Source organism: Genypterus blacodes, unplaced genomic scaffold, assembly GCF_046128005.1.
Source record: "Genypterus blacodes isolate CSIRO-AG114 ecotype Tasmania unplaced genomic scaffold, CSIRO-AGI_Gbla_v1 ptg000058l_1, whole genome shotgun sequence".
Lineage (NCBI taxonomy): Eukaryota > Metazoa > Chordata > Actinopteri > Ophidiiformes > Ophidiidae > Genypterus > Genypterus blacodes.
In genome coordinates, this window is record NW_027466870.1 from 7,276,780 (window position 1) to 7,293,475 (window position 16,696).

Consider the following 16,696-nt stretch of genomic DNA (forward strand, 5'->3'; position numbering starts at 1 on the left):
TGTGTGTGTGTGTGAGAGAGAGAGAGAGATAGTTAAATAAAAGTACATTTTCAATATGAACCTGTACTTTTTTGCACTAGAACAAAGGGAAGTTGTCCATTTATAGGTTATTAAGCTATGATTTTACTAATCCGGCCCACTTGAATCGAAATTGGGCCGAATGTGGCCCCAAAATAAAATGAGTTTGACACCCCTGCTATAAATGGACAACTTCCCTTTGTTCTAGTGCAAAAAAGTACAGGTTCATATTGAAAATGTACTTTTATTTAACTATCTCTCTCTCTCTCACACACACACACACACACACACACACACACACACACACACACACACACACACATAAAAGTAAGGTGACAAATCATCTTTACAGTGGAATTATGAAAAGTCCAACTGTGTAATACTGTGTAACTTAATTTCTAAATTAAGCTATTCTTTGCAAAAAAGAACACTTTTTACCAGCACATCTTTTCAGTGACTGGTGTGGCCTTCAACGTTGTGCTGCAGATCTTTACAAAATATAGGTCAGAGCAGCTGTCAGTCCGACAGCTGTCAGTCCTCGGAAAATCACCTTTGTTTAGCGCTGATGTGGTAATGCTGCATTTTGATCGCGGTATGCCATGACTTCGCGGGTGGGTCACAGAATCGACATGCGTTGTGGGTATGGACAATGTACGCTCTCTCGCGGGCCACATAAAATGACTCGGCGGGCCGGATTTGGCCCGCGGGCCTTGAGTTTGACACCTGTGGGTTAGACGATGATGAGAGGTTAATCTAGAGTCTTTGGATTTCTAGTTTTATATTGCATAACTACAAAATAAACAATATACAGTGCATTCTTATTTGTTACTCATCAATTACATATTTCATAAGGATTATCTTACATTTACAGTGTTTTCATCAGAACAATTTTACTTCTCTATGATGTGACTCTTTTACCTCCTAGATGTTATTTGAAGGATGTTCATCTATTTGATTTGATTACGCCATCATATTATTTTCTTGGTTAGGATGGATAAGGGTCAGAGTGACTGCTGTGAGACAATAATACATGATGGTCTTGTGAACTGAACTGTGATGGACCTTTGTGATCTATCTTCCAAATCAATATACTTGAATTTTAAGAGCTGCCCCTTGGCTGACTTATGCTGATCAGCAGTGAAATCTGCAAATTGGTTGAATAATCAAAATAAATAAACGAGGCAGTGCAATAGTGTGAAAATCAAAAACCAGGACTTTGACCCTGAAACACTCCGGTTTGGATCCAACGTCGCTGGTGTTTGCGTTGTGTGTGTTTCGTCCCATCTGTTCTCTCTCACGTCATTTCATCTGAGTCGCTTCGTGCTTCAGCTTTTGATCGCAGACTTCAGTCTTTGATCAATTGTTGGGCGGACAAAGAAGCGAAACGTGAGACGTGAAGCTCAGCGAAATCACCATATGGACGCCGGAACTAGTTTTGCCTTCAAAATAAAGAGAACATTTGCCCACCGCGCATATCATGTACCGTATCTCACAATTTGGCTCGATTTGACTAAAACAAAACAATTGTGTAAACTTGAATTCCAATGAATTAGGTCATTAAGGAACAGCTGAAAGTGTTGACTTATTATTGTAATTTCTTTGAGGATGCTTTATTGCTAAGTGCACATCATGTCATTCTGTTCGAAGTGCGTGTCCCTAACATGTTGGTGTTGAAGAACCACGGATCTATTTAATCTGCATTCACATGTTCCCATATTCTCACATCGATATGAATCCGTACCGTAGCAATGCTCACTGTACAGTCAAATGCAGTCACATACTATAGGGCGTTTATTTTGAAGGATAGCACCGGAACTTGTGCTTAAAAAACCACAATCTTAACAGCGCTCACTCAACCAACGGTGCGCTCCGATGTGACCGCACAAATGCAGGCAGCAGTGTGAGATACAGGGAGAGCGGAGGAAAGAGAGAGAGAGAGAGAGAGAGAGAGAGAGAGAGAGAGAGAGAGAGAGAGAGAGAGAGAGGAGAGAGAGAGAGAGAGAGAGAGAGAGAGAGAGAGAGAGCACCCAAGGGACCCGCAGTCAGTTTCATGAACCCCACGCTGTGACGAAAAGTCTGTGGAGATCACAGAGCAACTCAGTCAAAATGGAAGATTTGGAGAAAGTGTCTTCATTTAACCACCGCTCCTCTCTCATGTGTGACTCGTTGGTGAAGTGGGGCGCAGCGTCGGAGCGCTCAACTCGACTTGTTCAGTCTTTGTGTGCGTGAAATCAAAACAGATCTACAATGATTTCGCTCTTCAATTAACTATGGGCGCGCACATTCTCATTCTGGAGTCCAACTCCAGCGGCAACTTGACTCCGGCGGTCCCCGAGGCTGGGACCTCCCTCCCGGGCTACCTGGTGGTGATCTTATCGGTCCTGATGGTGACTCTGGTGGTCGTTGTGGTGGCTGGGAACGCTCTGGTCATTATGGCTTTTGTTGTGGATAAAACCCTGAGAAATCAAAGCAACTACTTTTTCCTCAACCTTGCTATTTCTGATTTTCTCGTGGGTGAGTTGGTGCCTTTTTCCTCCTTCTGTTGTGCCACTGGCTCATCTTTGTCCCTTTGTCCTTACAAATAAGTAAAGCAGTGCCTACACCTTTAACAAATGCAGATGTATATCATTGTGTAGTAGCTTATTGTGTGACTTCATCATACTGAGGCATTCATCACCTTTTTTTTTTTGTTGCATCTGTCTGACCTACACATGCTCTGCTGCTCTTTAGAGAAGCAACCGGTGCAGGGTGTTCTCATTCTGATTTCCAAAATGTCTGCAGGGAGGGTGTTGGTATCATGCTGTCAGCCTGTAACCTCTCCCATGTAACTGATCTTAAATGCCCCCCTCGGACTGTGTGGGGGTCTTGGGTAGAATTGTAATGCTGAGTTGTGTACAGTGTGTACTTGATGAAGGCTTTGCTTGGTAGTGTCAAATGTCAACCTGCAGCGTTGCCTCTTCCAGGTGCCTTCTGCATCCCGGTGTACATTCCGTACAACCTGACAGGCAGGTGGATGCTGGGGAAAGGTCTCTGCAAGGTGTGGCTGGTCATGGACTACCTGCTCTGCACCGCCTCCGTCTTCAACATTGTCCTCATCAGTTATGACCGCTTCTTATCAGTCACCAGAGCTGTGAGTATACAAAGAAGGCTGCAGAGATGCTCTCTCTCTCTCTCTCTCTCTCTCTCTCTCTCTCTCTCTCTCTCTCTCTCTCTCTCTCTCTCTCTCTCTCTCTCACACACATAGACATACACACCATGGATATATTAAGGCATGTAATTCTGAAACGTCTCTCCCTAAGGTGGTTTGCTCTGCAGTCCTTTACATCGCCTGCTCTCTGGCTATAATGTGTCAATTTTCCCGATCATTTGGCTTCAACTGTATGAATATTTGATTGGTAAATATTTCAGAGGCAAAGCTGCTTATCAGTGTCAGCAACAGCCTGCATGGACAAACAGAATCTGGTTAAGCAGCTCTATAATCTAAACAAAATCAGTTTGTTGCATCCATCAGTGCAGCAGCAGACAAACTCTTCAACCAGCTGATTGACACAGAGAATATCATTTGGTCGATCAATTAATCAATTAAGTGGAGGTGTAAAGGTGTAAAGGTCACCTTGATGTCTTTGTTACTCAGTTTGTGTTTGCATGTAGATAAAGGGTTTATCTTTAAAAATTGAAATTTACATATTTATTAGATCCATCTATTCTAAGTAGGCTCTTTAATGATAATTGTTTAATCTTTGTGGCTTTTTGTAGTTTTCATATTAGTGCAGAAAATCAGCGAGAGGCCAGATTGCTCTGATTTACATCAGAAATGAGTCGCTCATGTTTTTAATGAACACTTGAGATGGAGCTCAGCGTCAGTGAAGTGGCTCTGCTCATCATTCACTCACTGGAAAAAGTGGGTTTGTTGAGATCTTCATTAAAGACAGTTAACACTCAGTGGTGTGCAGCAACAAGAGAGAAGGGTTGAAAACACCGACCCCCCTCCCCCCCTCCCTCCTCAAATAAAGCCAGTAAATGGAGAAGCGGGGCTAAATGATAGAGTTTAGACTGAGAGGTGAGATTGGAGTGAGAGCGGACAGAATGAGTGATGGGCGATGATGGCAAAGGAGGAGCGGATCACACACAGATGTCTCCTTCACACGCTGGTGTTGCTTGGGTGATTGTTGCTCTTAGCTCGGCGGGTTTTTCTCCGCCGTGGAACAAGAGCCCTCACCAGTGGGTTTTATTTAGCAGCATCACTCTGCAGCTCCACAATACAAACGGGGCTTCATGGGAACAAACCACTCAGCCAGCTGGAATGTGAGCAGCTGTGATTGATCCAAATGTAACCAGGAGTGTTTTTTGGTTTGGTGTGTTTCGTGCTGTAAGTGTGTTTATCGCTGCATCGCTTCTAGCCGCTCTTCTGCCAATTTTCCACACAGGTTAAATACAGAGCCCAGCGAAACATGACCCGCCAGGCTGTGCTGAAGATGGTGGCCGTTTGGGCGCTGGCCTTCCTCCTTTACGGCCCTGCCATCATCTTCTGGGAGGAGATTGTGGGCGAGAGCGTCGTCCCTTCTCACGAGTGCTACGCCGAGTTCTACTTCACCTGGTACTTCCTGCTGAGCGCTTCTACCTTCGAGTTCTTCTCCCCGTTCATGTCGGTGGCCTACTTCAACCTCAGCATCTACCTGAACATCCACCGCAGGAACAAGAATTGCGGCGCCGCTGCCGAGGAAGGCGTCACCACGCAGAGGCCCCCGAAGAAGCACAGAGAGCTGGCAGGCTGGTCTGTGTTTTTTGTGAAGACTCGGAAGGTTTCGTCCAGCGATCCCACCCCCATCTCTGCCGTCATCGAGGACGACGACGGCCTCTCCCCTTCTTCCAGTTGTGAACCTGCCACCAGCCAGATCTTTGTGCAGAGGGACAGATTCTCTCCCTGCAGGAAGAACTCCAGACTTTTTCAGCACACGGCCTCCTGCATGGCGCCCGCTCGTAGAACGCAGGCGGCTCGTCTTACCCGAGACAAAAAGATAGCAAAGTCTCTGGCCATAATCGTGTGCATTTTCGGGATTTGCTGGGCTCCTTACACACTCCTGATGATCATCCGAGCCGCCTGCAGTGGAACCTGTGTGCCAGACTACTGGTACGAGATGACATTCTGGCTTCTGTGGTTAAACTCGGCAATAAACCCTTTCCTGTACCCTCTGTGCCACAGCAGCTTTCGAAGGGCTTTCTCCAAGATCCTGTGTCCTAAAAGACAATCCGTCCAACCTCAGATTGAAGCTCAGTCGTGCTAGGTGAGCTGAATTGCACTTAGTTTACGAATGCAGTAACTGTTGTTGGTCAAACAATGTAAAAAAAAAAAAATCATGTACTGTTCTTCCATCAAGAACCCAGTTTTTCAAAATAAGAGTCCCGTTTGTATTAGGATGATTGTTGCAAGATATTTGACAGCAATACAGCGACAAGGCAAAGACACAGAAGAAGAAAACAAGAGAGGGAATCACAGTTGTAATACTTTTAATAACAGGGTGATGCAGTGGACTCTGAATGCACCTTTAAAAGTGTCTATAATTGCTCCTCCATTAACTGACTGACCTGTAGTTGCACTGGAGTGGGCCTCTTTAAAGCACATGCTGGATCTTTCAAACAGTGTACATTTTCATTTCAGGAGTCACCTTCACAGACTGTATCTGTCTAAGGAGCACAAGAAGGACTGAAGTGGTTTAATGTTAATGTTCACTTCTCAGACCTCCGTGTACTGGGAGCTGACTTGAAGGCTGAAATGATGACTTGTGCAGCCAGACAGAAGGCTATTAGCATACTCATTTAGTAGGACTCCAGATGGATTAAGCTCTATATTACATGTCCGGGTCAAAGCACAATGGAGTTAGTTTCCCCACTGTGCTGCTGTTAGAAGAAAACATTTTCCAATTGAGGCTGAATTCATGTGAAGTTTCTTTTATGATCCTTATGGTTTTGTTGAGTTTTATAACCTTACTGCACCTGACGCCCTTCAGTTCTGTGAAAACATCCTGTGGGCGTTCAAGTAAGTTTTCTGACAGTTTTACTTTTCATTTCATTTGACTTTTATTTGCCAAAGGCTGCACTGCACTGCAAATCCAGATATGTTTGCCAAATCAATTGTTCCAAGAACATTTTTTATTCTTAAGGAAGAAAAGAAATCAAAATTTGCAAGAGAAGAAATGCGAGAAATGAATATGAAATAAATTATGTATATGCATAAATGTATAGAAGAAATCAATATAGACATTTGGAAAAAAATGGGAAAAAACTAAGACAAATAAGTGAGATATAGCATAGTTTATTTTTTACTTCATTCTATAAAGTTCTAGAAATTGATAGCATTGATCATTCTATATTCAAGAGAAAACTTCCCAATTCAGAATCAATGCCCTAAAAACCCCAAACAACAAAACATCTACACACCATAGTTTTATCAGATACAGTATTTAACTCAGCAAACTGGTAAAGATAACTTTAGACGCCACTGTGTTGATTGGCAAAAGCAATAGGAAAACACAAATTAAAAAAAGAGAACATATTTGTTTACTAATGACTGAACGCACTTTTATCCTGGTGAAGTTTTCTATGGGTTAATGTGAAAATGGGCTGCTGAGGGTTTCAGCTGTATCTGCCAACACTGAGTCCACACTGAATTCCAACGTTTGTTTATGTACAGAATGTTAAGTACTGTAAAATGAGAGCAGCGTTAATACTTTTGTACAATACCTATGCCAAGCTAGATCATTGTGTTCTGTATCGTCCCTGGTTTATACTCAAGTACCTGACTCCTTTGTATCTTGGCTATAAATGTGTGTCAGTGTGTAAGTAGCCAAAGACACAATAAAAACAAGACTTCCTGTAATTCTGTAAGCTTTGTAATTGCATGTCGTTTGAACGACTTTGATTGTAGTTAGTGTGGATTATTATATAGGGGTCAAAGGTTTGAAAGCGTGTTTTGAGGGAGGATATGAGGACAATATGAAAGACTGATAAGAGGACCGGCTGAGGCGTGAGTGTGAGTGGGTGGAGTGGAATCCTGTCGTCAATATGCGAGGCAGCGCTCGGTAAATGGCAGCATGTCAGCCGCAGCCCTGGAACTCTTCCACCTCAGTCCTGGACTACAGAAACTAAACTGTCAACTTTGAACCATGGCTCAGGGAGCTATCTGGCCATGGTTCCAGGGGAGGAGGGAGAATGTGTGGTTTATCTATAATTGCTGAAAATGTTGTCCAGATGTATTATGTGCAGTGGAAAAGGCAGTAACATGTTGTAGCTTATCACAACCTGACAATTCAATGAGATGGACTCTATGAAATCTCAAGCACAGAATGTGAAACATCTACAACACTCACCGCGCTTGCAAATCATTTTTAGAAGGTCAATGTAAAGGTTAGAGTCTTCACAAAAGACTTCATACTGCAGCGAACGGGAGAAATGCTTGTTTTGAAGAATGCTGCCACACCTTTACTATCTGATAACAAGGAGCGAGATAAATAAGATGTGCAGGTGGTGAAGTCTGAGCTCTGACCTTTGCTATTTATTTCCAACACTGATGGATATAAAAAAAAGTATCTGTAGAGAGTTTAGACCGCCAGGAAATAACAGCATTGCTTTGTCCCCAGGGAGTCATGACGAGGCGTTTATGACCCTCGGGAGCCATGGGAAAGGATAGCAACCGCTTATATTGACAGGATGCGGGTTGCTATGTTGCCTTTGTGCAGTCAACAGATGGATGAATTATCTATTTTGTCATCCCACAGACACAGACATGTCTGGCTGCACTCCATTCTTGGTCATGGAGTATTTACAGGTTCAGTTCTACGGGGTTTTACTTAAATCAAGCACCATACAGGCAGGGAACCCCACCAACTCATCATGTTGTGCTTTTATTTTGAAATCACATTATCAGCAATGTAATTACAGTATGTCAATGCGGTGGTTCTCAGACTGTGTGGCATGCCCTGTCCTGGAGCACATGGTCTCTTTCTTGAGGTTGGTGCACAGCCTACTGGTAGAAACCTGAACTGCAGCTGTTCTACAAACCTAAAGGTGCCAAACTGCTGACCTCAGTAAAGTCAAACGCACTGAGAAAAGATCAAAGCCTGGGCGTTGCATTTGAACACATTTGTACGAAGCGGACAAAACTGTTTTCTATGCCGGCAATGAGCGTTGCAGCTTTCCATGTGGCGTCGGTGATGAGACAGACAAGTGCACACAATTAAAGAACAAGCCTCTGCACTCCATTCTGCAGTGATTGCACTTAATGCTTCAAAGCAAACTGATTGCAATTTATCTCTGATACGTATGGACGATGTTGATATTAGGAAAAGCACAAAGACACTAATGGAGCAATTTGGTGGCACAAGTGTGTTTTGGAAAAGAAAGGAAGATGAAATGGAAACATATGGAAACTGTGTGTTATGTTGATCAAAGAAAGTTAAACTTCTTATTGCTTCTAATTTCCCTAATAGCACTCAGCTCATGGAAGTTCTTCTGCTTCCAGAGGGGGGCATGAGAGAACTACTGTAGCACACACTGTTATATGAATATAGGACAGGACACACTGGATGTCTACGGGAGATATTTGTGTCTATTTTAAACCTCAAATGAGCGGTGGGAGCAGATTTCACCTCTTCAGTGGCACAGGCTCTGGAGGATAAGCTGATCTTTGGGGGATTGTTATCCACTGATCCGTCCTCCACAGGTGTGAATACATGTGTGCTGCCTGCAGCGAATCCAAGCACAGACTGATCCCAGAAAAAATCCGGGACAAACGAGGAGACTCTTCCCGAAATCCAACTTCTCATGCGAAAAATAGATCTCTGAGTGGAGAGGTGGAGGAGTCTGAGGGGATTGGGTGACAAAGTCAATTTGGAGGCATTTCCTAAAAGGTCAGCAGAGGAGCAGCTGAACAGAGTGGAGCCAGCTGACCTGTGCAGAGAAGCAGCTGGACTTGCAAATAGAAAACAAATTGCTGTGCTGCCCGTGTTGACATCGTCTCCACACTCAGTGGGACCTACGAACCAGCACACTCACAGGCTATCAACACCCAAAATGGAAGTGGGTGACATAATTTAAGATTGCTCCAAAACCTGAAGACGGCCACTTATCTCTTACTGAAGCAAATATGTTGTGACAGCAAAACAGAGGTGAGATCCTGGAGGACAGGAGAGGGAAAGGACCGGCTGCAGCAGAAGATTACACAAAGTGTGGAACAAATGCAGCCGCTGCTTACTGAACATGATGTCTGTCTCAAAACTGAGTGTTGGGAAAGTACAAGTGAAATGGAAAGTTTATTCTTCTTAGATATATGATAGCTCGACTCTGTGTGAGCAGTGTGGCTGCACCTTGTGCTGCCTCTGTTTATATTTGATTACCCGACTGTCTGAATCCTTTTCACGGTCAGAGATGATGCAATGTGCTGATTGTGGGGTTTCCTGTAAAATGTTTAGTCCTTTGAAGAAGAAAAAGAAGAAATACTTTCATGTAGATCAGGACGGGAGCAGGATATTCCATGTATTCTCTCCTCTACACTTAACTGCAGCGGATATGGAGTGAAAACGCTCCCTGACAGTGGCTGATGATGCTGCTAGAAGCTGTAGAGCAGCGCCCACAGAGCAGCGCCGCAGCCTTTCAGCCTTCTCAACAACTGGAGTGTGAAAAACCAAACTGTCAGCGTCGCAAACAGGAATGTCAGCAACAAGCATCTCAGCGCTCAGTGATGTCGACTGAACCCAGGAGCCGTGACGAGTCAAAGCTCCACAGACGGCAGAACACACTTCACATGGCTTATTTATTTAAAATCATGTATTTGAATAGGGACAACAGTTAACAGCAGGTGCATACAGAGATGTGAACGCCTTGTATATACGGTGTAAAGCCTCATCCATTAAAGTGCTTCAGTATGAAACAGTGGCGATGGCCTCACAATGTCTGATCTATTTATCCATTATTTCTCAGGCTTTGTTTGATCGAGAACTCATTGCTTTAAAACAGAGCCTCCTCCTTCCATGCACTTCATTCACCTTGGTTTCAATGGCAGCAGACACCAAGCACCCACATGAAGAACCAGACGGGGAATAAGGACAAATGCAGTCATCTAAGTGTAATGAAAAGCTTTAGTTTAAATTGTCTATAATCACAGTAATCTGCTATGAATGCAGGTACATCAATGTTATCACAGCCTCTTTAATCACTTTCCCATCTCGTTGCTCCTCCAATAACATTGTCAACCACGTTTTCCTCTTTTTTGCCCATGACATTAATTGTCAGTTGTCAGCAGGCGTCACCTCGGCCTGTGATTTCAGCGAGGATGAGTGAGAAAGCTCAGACAAAGAGGAAGGTGACGATCCCTCATGAAGCAATCAAATAGGGAGACACACACACACACACACACACACACACACACACACACACACACACACACACACACACACACACACACACACAAGCAAGCATTAAAGACTGAGCCAACACATAAAAAAGATATTTATAAATTATACACTTCTGCTAACTGATCAATAATCATTTAGTGATGAAGACCATACTGCACATTCATGTCGGGCCATACACACATGAGGCATACACACAGATGAATCCCTGCCAGACCTTTACTACACACGCATAAACATTAAAACACACATGGCATGAAAACCACAATGAGATGGCTAATGTCCAACGCAGCCAGATCCATTGACTGTTACCATGGTAACAGCTCTTAAATCCAATGATTGGTGTTGCTTAGCTAATAGAATCACAGAAAATCAGCCTTCATCTCTGTGTGCCTCATACATGAATCGGACCTGTGGCTCTTGATGTCGGTATGGCTGAGGTGTGACAGCAGCACGTTTATCAGCACGCTCGACTCTATACCGATCAATCAACCAAAGCAGCTGATGAGCTACACTGGGTGTGTTCACTTGATCAGCAGTTGGTGTCTCCCAGATCTGGACTGGTTAAACTCACAATTTTAATCCAATTTAATCTGTTGTGCTCAGAGCAGGACAGGTAGAGAATATGAGCCAAGAGCGCCACAGTGAACTCGCTGAACCGCCGCCTATTAGCTCTCATAAGTTACCACACTGCAAAGGAAGGAGGAAGAGGAATTGTGTTGTGGCACTAGAATGTATCCAAGGATTCCCAGACACTTGACACATAAATAGAGCCACATATGGTTGCATATATATCAGATTTATTGATAACTAACACACCAATGTGAGAATGGCTGTGAGCAAACCTTTGGCAGACAGATTGAGCCAAAGTTTGCCCTCATCTGTCATTAGTGGAGTGATGAGTGAGTGAGGGAATGCAGCCAGAATGCCACTGTGACATTGGCCTGCAGCGTTTTGGTAGTGACTCAGTCACAGTGAGGCACGTCTCTGCAGTCATACAGAAAAGTTGGTGGGGTTTCCTAAACTCTCAGAAGTGACTTTTGTTTCATCGTATTTCAATATTTTCAGTCTGATGACCTTTTTATTCTACTTGAGAGTGACTTGCTGCAGGCTGAAGCTATTATAAGAACCTCATGCCTGGATCTGATTACTTCTTTCAGCTTAGATGATCCTGACAGGAAACCTTGTTTAACAATCAATAATGTTTGATTTTTCTTTTTGTTCCAGCTGTGTCTGAGTGGAGCAGCGAGTGTTATTTTGGGTGATTCTTTAACTTTCAGTCCAATCACAGAGTTTTACATGTTTACACCGGCCCAGTGCAGGCGTAGGGGCGGCTGCCTTGCCCAAGGGCACAATGAGAGTAAAGGGTAAATAAGAATTAAAATTTCCATCTTCAGGCAAAACCTTTGTTCAACACTTTATGATTATGAATTTTTCCTGCTTTTTCCTTCTGCAGGAGGAAAGCAAGCGACACATGTTCAACCAGTCAGTGTGTACATCTGACACAACACACAGAAGACGCAGGGACAATATGAAACTCCTTCAGTCAAACAAACTGAGCTCCAAAACCAAACCATGATCAGAGTGAAAGATAAGATCAATAGAGGCATCAAAGTGATTAAACTGGATCTGACTCACTGGGCCAAACATTTAATGGAACCCTCATACTCAAGTATGACCATTATAAGATCACATCTAAACTGTAGCTTTACACAATTGATTATGTGTCATTAATGCAGAGTTATAGGACAAAGCCTCGGATTTATACTGAAAACCTCAGCTCACATAGAGACTCATCAATGAGTCAGTAAGTCAGTAAGTGAATAACTGAGCCCCAAGCCTGGAAATTAGTTTCCAACTCAGCCATTTCTCCGATTCTCTCTGCAGCTGAGACTTTGCGCTTCATTTACAGTTCACTGAACGCCATTTGCCAGTAGCTAGGAGACAATTCGTTTGGGTTAAGGTCTAATAGGTTATTTTAATTTGAGACCTCTAAGCAAACCAGTTCTCTCATATAAAGTTCATAATGTTCTCTAATCTGTTTGCCCAAGGAGAGTGTGTTCCTAAACGTAGCCTGAGCCCCTCTGGTCCATAGATATGTGCATAATAACATAAAGAGTGTGATCAGATTACTGAGCAGTGGGCTGGATGTCTGACAGACGTGATGCAACAGCTGAAACCTTAATGCGAACAATTATAAACTATTATGTGTTAATTATGCATTTTAACATCAGAAGGAAACAATTTAAACCTTATTAGTGCGTGCCCTCATAGGGCTACATTATGGGATGGAAATACAAACATTTAACATTTTGATTTGATTGCCAGTTAGTTTAAAGGTGCACAACGTGTCTAAGTGACAGGGGAGGCAGTTTGATGTTTATTACAGCATTTTACTTAATTACTCTGAAACAACCAAACACCTCTGAACAGCAATGAAACAATCTTATAATAGTTACACTTGGTCCACTTAATAACTGTGATGATTGATCAACGTGTGTAGGAGGAATTGAACGATTAAAATGTGTAATTATGAGACTGTTTTCTCATCAAACACAATTCACTCATGTCACATGATTTTTATAGGCAGGCAGTAGCTCAGTGGGTAGAGCTTCCGGAGGGTTGCCGGTTCGAGCCCCTGCCGAGGCGCCCCTGAGCAAGGCACCGAACCCTCAATTGCTCCCCCCTCTGTAATGTAATGTATAAGCTGAAGCTGCCAGATAGGACCAAAGTGTAAACAAAGCGATGCTGTCAGTTGTTCCCAATCACATGAACCAGGTTTGTTCCCTAAATTGGTGCATTCTGGTGAACAGATTTGCAGGTAATAAAAGTAATCTGAAGTAAATAACAGAATAAATGTTTCCTTTTATCTAAACAGAGAGAGTTCAGAGCTTTTGCTTGTGAGAAACTCAATTTGAAGTGTTTCTTTTTTTAATCTTCAGAGAGTGAGGAATGTAAAATGGAGCTTATTAACGGCTGTGAGAGCGGCGGGCACTGATAAAAGAAACCTTTCCAGCGGTGGAGTCCCTCTCACATAAATAGATTCAGTCTTGTTTGGCTTCAGAGGACACAGATTTCCTTTATTAGTCTAACCTCTCTCTTGTCCTCTGTGCAAAACAGACACACACAAATCATTTCATTCTATGTGACAGCATTTGTCAGTCTACACCAATCACTCCCTCCTCTGCTAGGCCTCATTTGCCTCCTATTGAAACACACACACAGATATACACACACCTGCTGAATCCAGATATTTCACATCAAACATTATTTGCCAGAACCTAACATCATGCTGCATTTAATAATGTATCACACGTAACCGACAGCATCTCGTGGCTGCTTTGTGTCCCTGCAGTGTGTGTTCACATTCTGCATTAAACATGTGTCCCCCTGCTGAAAACAGCCTCCACTGAAAACACTACATTTAGGACAATAGCTCAAGCAAAGCAACAAAAACCATATTGTATCCAAACATCCCTGGTGGTTCTCATTTGTTTGTTTTTCCACACACACACACGGGATTTCAGATCTTTGCCGTCTCCCAGTGTGTGGTGACACACTTAGCACGGCATGTTTAACACACAGCAGGGCCTGGAGAAATAAATAAAATACTTGTGCGTTGGGACTGCAAAGGAAGCGACAGAGCAAGCATCAGAAAATCCTCCAAACAACAACAACAACAAGGAATATGGTCAGATAATATAATCCCTGATTCCAGAGTGAACTCACTGAGATAAGAAGTTCTCAGCAGCAAGAGAGAGCTCACGATTTAACCCTGCGCTGACCAGGACTAAAGACTGAAGATACTGAGTGACTGTCTGTGTGTCCTTCCTTAAATGTCACTAAAGCACCAGAGGTTCACTTCTGTGTCACAGATGGAAGCATAAACACACATGCAGACATGAGAAGAACAAAACTGAAAGCAAGCAGCTCATCTAGGAAAAGACACAGAGAAATTAATTTGACAGCAACAATAACAACCCTTATCGTACTGAAGATGGAGCACACATCATCTCTGGCTGTGTTTAATTACCTAACAGGTAAATATGTTTGTAATGTTCTGGAAAATAATGTACAACCTAATACTTAATGTTCAAGCCAACATTTAAAATACTGAAATTTGATTGGATGTGGAGTGGAGGCTGCTCTGTTTGATTGCAAAGTTGTTGCTGGAGACAATAATGATGATGATGATGATGATGAGGATGGATACTATGGTAGGTCCTCCGCTGTGTGTGAGCCAAACCTGGGCATGGAGCCAAAAGCTGTGTGTTTTGCATCTAATTGTTCATATCATACTGGATGATATCTGGCTGAGACAACATCTACCCACACGGCCATATTTCACTGCGGGAGGAAGAACTGAAACACTGGAACTCATGTTGAAGATTTATTTAGGGAAACAAGACTCTTTTCTTTAAAATGAAATATTTAAGTACTTTGGATGAGAATCAGACTCAGCGGGGGATTTTGGAATGTATGTTTTCATGATAGAGGTAACACCATGGAAGGAAAGAGACACAAACCCTTTCTATCTTCCACAGAATAATATAGAGAGGAAATGAAAAGGTACAAGTTATCTTTAGAACCTACATCTCCAGTTCTAGCGTCACTTCATCGGCTTCCTGTGAACCCCGGGGCCGATTTTAAAGTCTTGAATAACATAACTGCACAAACTCGCTTTGCCATATCAAACTAATCGTATAATCTCTTCTGATCCTGCATGGGCTCCAAAAACTCAGCTAGAACTCAGCAAAGACTTAAAAACTAAACTTCCTTCACTCTGTAAGGGGGTGAAGATCAGGTCAGAGGTTGTGTGAGCGAGTCAGAGTCAGAGGATGAGTTTCTCCTCCTCTTACTCTCCTCTCCTTCTTGACCGTCCCTCTGTCTTGTATCTCCTGTTGTACACACTCTCTCCTATGTTCTGTTCAGGTCTTTCCTCCGGCCTTGGGGCCCCCGCACTCTACGTGTCGTGGCCCCTGGCGGTCTTCCAGTTCTCCTAACTGCTGTGCTGCCCACGCCTGCAGGTCGCTGCACGGATCAACCAAAATCCACCCACCATCCTTCCACACCTTTTTGCTGTATTAACGTTTTTCCCAACTGTGGTTTCTGTTGCACACCTGGCTGTTTGTAGAGAACAAATCTATTTAAATTTCTTCCTTACAGACTGATTGGGGTCAAATATCCTCGGAAAACCCATTCCTGTATCTAACTAAATTGAATGTAAAGTAGCCTGTTACCTGTTCTATGGCTCGTGTTCTGTTGATCCATACAGATCCATTCTCAACAAACATCTCTAAAATGCTATTTAACTATCAACTAACTATCAAACTAAGCAACAATGTCAGTGACCTATTTGAAAATTATTACATTTAGACTAAATAAGTCCATCTTGCGCCTGAAGGGGTTGAGCACCTCTTTGTAAATGTGGCGGGGGAGGAAAATTCCTCAATCTTGTTGGTTCTGTTGGATGTTGTAGGCGTAGAGCCTGGGGAGGTGCAGGGATCTGTACACACACACATATTTACTATTCCAAAACATACACCCACATCCCACTAACCTGTTTGAATGGCAGTGTGTGTATGTGAATACACATCAAGCTCTTCTTTGATGGTGACACGCTGGATTTGTGAGGATGCAGTGTGATGCAGTAACCTTGCATCACAAAAAGCAGGTTACCCACACACAGTGACTCACACGTCCCCACACGACCCAGGACTCCACCGCCTTACAGCTGGCTGTGCTAATAACCAATCAAAACACCCTCAAAAGTCGTTCCAATGAATCTGTGCTGCTCTGCACTGATAAAATTATCATGTCAGAAGTAAATTATTTTATTACAGAAGGAACCCATCAGAGGTAAAGATTAGTTTAGTGGCCACAAGGAAATCAAAGCTGATCAAAGTGCAAACAATCTGCCGTCTCATATCCTCCTGCAGTCTTAGTCAATTTGTCACAGGAGAGCAGAGCACAATCTGTCCAGACCCACAAAACCTGCGTCTACGATGAATGACTGCTGGTACAATTACAGAGCAGGGGTAAAAATAACATCCTGGATCCTGCATGAGGAGCAAAGAGATTCATATATTCTTATATTGAGAGATGGAAGGAGCACAAGAGGAGGCCAGGTTAGAAATCACATGAGGGGAACAATTAGGGTGCAGAATTAGAAGAAATGTTAAGTTAAGATACATTTACAGACGGTGCAGGGACAATGAGTCTCTATCATGAGGAGAGGAGGGGAGGAACAAGAGTAGTTCAACCTGTGGGGC

At 43.2% G+C, this 16,696-nt stretch overlaps 1 protein-coding gene across 3 annotated transcripts; it reads left to right on the plus strand.

Annotated features, from left to right (window-relative positions):
- The first annotated feature begins 1,917 nt into the window (after positions 1-1,917).
- Positions 1,918-6,912, plus strand: LOC143002635 (histamine H3 receptor). 3 transcript variants are annotated; one of them, XM_076152833.1, is made up of 4 exons: positions 1,918-2,532; positions 2,982-3,148; positions 4,446-5,303; positions 5,678-6,912. In XM_076152833.1, the coding sequence occupies exons 1-3, from the start codon at positions 2,289-2,291 to the stop codon at positions 5,301-5,303; spliced, it is 1,269 nt and encodes a 422-aa protein (XP_076008948.1). In that variant the 5' UTR covers positions 1,918-2,288; the 3' UTR covers positions 5,678-6,912. The 3 variants fall into 3 exon arrangements, with proteins under 3 accessions (XP_076008948.1, XP_076008947.1, XP_076008949.1); XM_076152832.1 differs by lacking the exon at positions 5,678-6,912 and having other exon boundaries at positions 4,446-5,403; XM_076152834.1 differs by lacking the exon at positions 5,678-6,912 and having other exon boundaries at positions 1,918-2,239; positions 4,446-5,403.
- Positions 6,913-16,696: the final 9,784 nt, after the last annotated feature.

What these genes read in the sequence shown, in the direction of transcription:
- LOC143002635 (XM_076152833.1), top strand. Translation starts at nt 2,289, where the DNA reads ATGGGCGCGCACATTCTCATTCTGGAGTCCAACTCCAGCGGCAACTTG. An exon ending in TATTTCTGATTTTCTCGTGG is followed by an intron (nt 2,533 to 2,981) that starts GTGAGTTGGTGC and finishes TGCCTCTTCCAG; the next exon opens with GTGCCTTCTGCATCCCGGTG. An exon ending in TCTTATCAGTCACCAGAGCT is followed by an intron (nt 3,149 to 4,445) that starts GTGAGTATACAA and finishes TTTTCCACACAG; the next exon opens with GTTAAATACAGAGCCCAGCG.